At 45.8% G+C, this 2,319-nt stretch overlaps 1 protein-coding gene across 1 annotated transcript in view; it reads left to right on the plus strand.

Moving 5' to 3' along the window:
- Positions 1–848, plus strand: part of LOC122541556 (butyrophilin subfamily 3 member A1-like) — a 23,987-nt gene extending 23,139 nt beyond the window's left edge. Inside the window, exon 5 of the mRNA XM_043678386.1 lies at positions 171–848. Coding sequence (XP_043534321.1) covers positions 171–685 — 515 coding nt within the window. The 3' untranslated portion in view covers positions 686–848. The remainder of the gene's footprint in view (positions 1–170) is intronic.
- The last annotated feature ends 1,471 nt before the right edge of the window (positions 849–2,319 follow it).

Genomic DNA, 2,319 nt, shown 5'->3' on the forward strand with positions numbered 1-2,319 from the left:
ACACCCCATTTCCCCCCCCACACACATCCCCTCTTCCCCTCCCACCTCCCACCCCCACACATGTCCCATTCCTGCCCTACTCCCACCCCCTACCACACGCACATGCACACGCACGTACTCACACTCCCAGACCCAGGGACTGTCTCTAATTCTCTGTGTTTTTCTCCCAGTCTCAGTGACCCTGGATGTGGAAACAGCCAATCCCTGGCTCGAGATCTTTGAGAATCTGAAGAGTTTGAGACGGACCGAGACTCGGAGGAATCTCCCTAATACTGGGAAGAGGTTTACAACCCGTCTCTGTGCCCTGGGCTCACAGGGATTCACATCGGGGAGACATTACTGGGAGGTGGACGTTGGGGGGAATCAGTGTTGGGGTCTGGGAGTAGCCTCAGAGTCTGTCCAGAGGAAGGACTGGGTCAGTGTGATCCCAGGGAATGGATTCTGGACCATGGAGCGGAGTGGGAATCAATTTTATATAAACTCCTCTCCTCGATCCCCTCTCCCTGTTGGTCAGATCCCTAGGAAGGTGGGAGTTTATCTCAGTTATGAATGTGGGACAGTTTCATTTTGCAACGCGGACACCAAGTCCCATCTCCACACCTTCACTGGGAATAAATTCACTGAGAAACTTTATCCTTTTTTCGGGACTTGGGATTTAAACCAGTTTCTGAGAATCAGCTGTTAAAGGGGCGGGGCCTCCCTGACGTCACATTGACCCCCGGGTTTAGGGTCTGGGTCAGGGATTGGGGTCAGAAACCTCCCATTGACAACAGGATGTTACTGAATGTGTCATTGAATTCTGAGATTATACTTTGTAACATCACAACCAAACTGTCAATAAATCAGATACAAATGTACACCTGAGATAGTGAAAATAAAAAGTAAATTAAATATCTTGTGTCTCTCCTTCATTCATAGGAGTTCAAAGAAGGCTTATTAAGCAGGCTTATAGGAATCTTGGGCATAGAGAAATGATGCTACATCTCTACAAATCATTGTATTGTGCTCAATTCTGGGCACCTTATTTAGGGCAGGATGTTAAAGCTTTGGAGGGAGTGCAAAGGAGATTTTTGAGATTGATTCCAGGAATGAGGGATTTTAGACATGAGAAAAGATTAGATAAATTAGGCTCCTTCTCTTTGGAACAGTGAAGGTTAAGAGGGGACACATTGAGATGTTCAAAATTATCAGCAATTTTGACAGGAGGAAGACGGATAATCTGTTTTCACTAGTTATTATGTCAGTATGTAGGGCCCACAATTTCAAGATTGTCATCAAGAAAGTTTGGAGTGAGATGAGGGGAAACTTCTTTCCACAGAGATTTGTTAGGATTTGGAATGTGCTGCCTCAGAGAGCGGTGAAGGCAGAATCCATAGGACGTTTCATGAAATCTGGAAATCGAGTTGAAAGGAATGAATTTAGAGACAGGACTGAGAATGGGACAAGCTGGGTCGCTCTTTCAGGAGCCAGTACAGACACGATGGGTCAAATAGCCTCTTTCTGGACTGTAATAGTCTATGAACATAGAACATAGAACATTACAGCGCAGTACAGGCCCTTCAGCCCTTGATGTTGCGCCAACCTGTCATACCAATCTGAAGCCCATCTAACCTACACTATTCCATGTGCGTCCATATGCTTGTCCAATGACAACTTAAATGTACTTAAAGTTGGCGAATCTACTCTCGTTGCAGGCAAAGCATTCCATACCCTTACTACTCCATGAGTAAAGAAACTACCTCTGACATCTGTCCGATATCAATCACCCTTCAATTTAAAGCTATGCCCCTCGTGCTCGCTGTCACCATTCTTGGAAAAAGGGTCTCCCTGTCCACCCAATCTAACCCTCTGATTATCTTATATGTCTGTTAAGTCACCTCTCAACCTTCTTCTCTCCAACGAAAACAGCCTCAAGTCTGTCAGCCTTTCCTTGTAAGACATTCCTTCCATACCAGGCAACATCCTAGTAAATCTCCTCTGCAACCTTTGCAAAGCTTCCACATCCTTCTTATATTGCGGTGACCAGGACTGTACACAATACTCCAAGTGTGGCCGTACCAGTTTTGTACAGCTGCAGCATAACCTCATGGTTCCGGAACTCGATCCCTCTATTAATAAAAGCTACCCTGTCAACCTGGGTGGCAACTTTCAAGGATCTGTGTTCCTGGACACCGAGATCTCTCTGCTCTTCTACACTACCATGAATCTTACCATTAGCCCAGTACTTTGCATTCCAATTACTCCAACCAAAGTGAATCACCTCACACTTGCCCGCATTAAACTCCATTTGCCACCTCTCAGTCTCGCTCTGCAGCTTAT

The sequence above is a fragment of the Chiloscyllium plagiosum genome, chromosome 37, assembly GCF_004010195.1.
Source record: "Chiloscyllium plagiosum isolate BGI_BamShark_2017 chromosome 37, ASM401019v2, whole genome shotgun sequence".
Taxonomy (NCBI): domain Eukaryota; kingdom Metazoa; phylum Chordata; class Chondrichthyes; order Orectolobiformes; family Hemiscylliidae; genus Chiloscyllium; species Chiloscyllium plagiosum.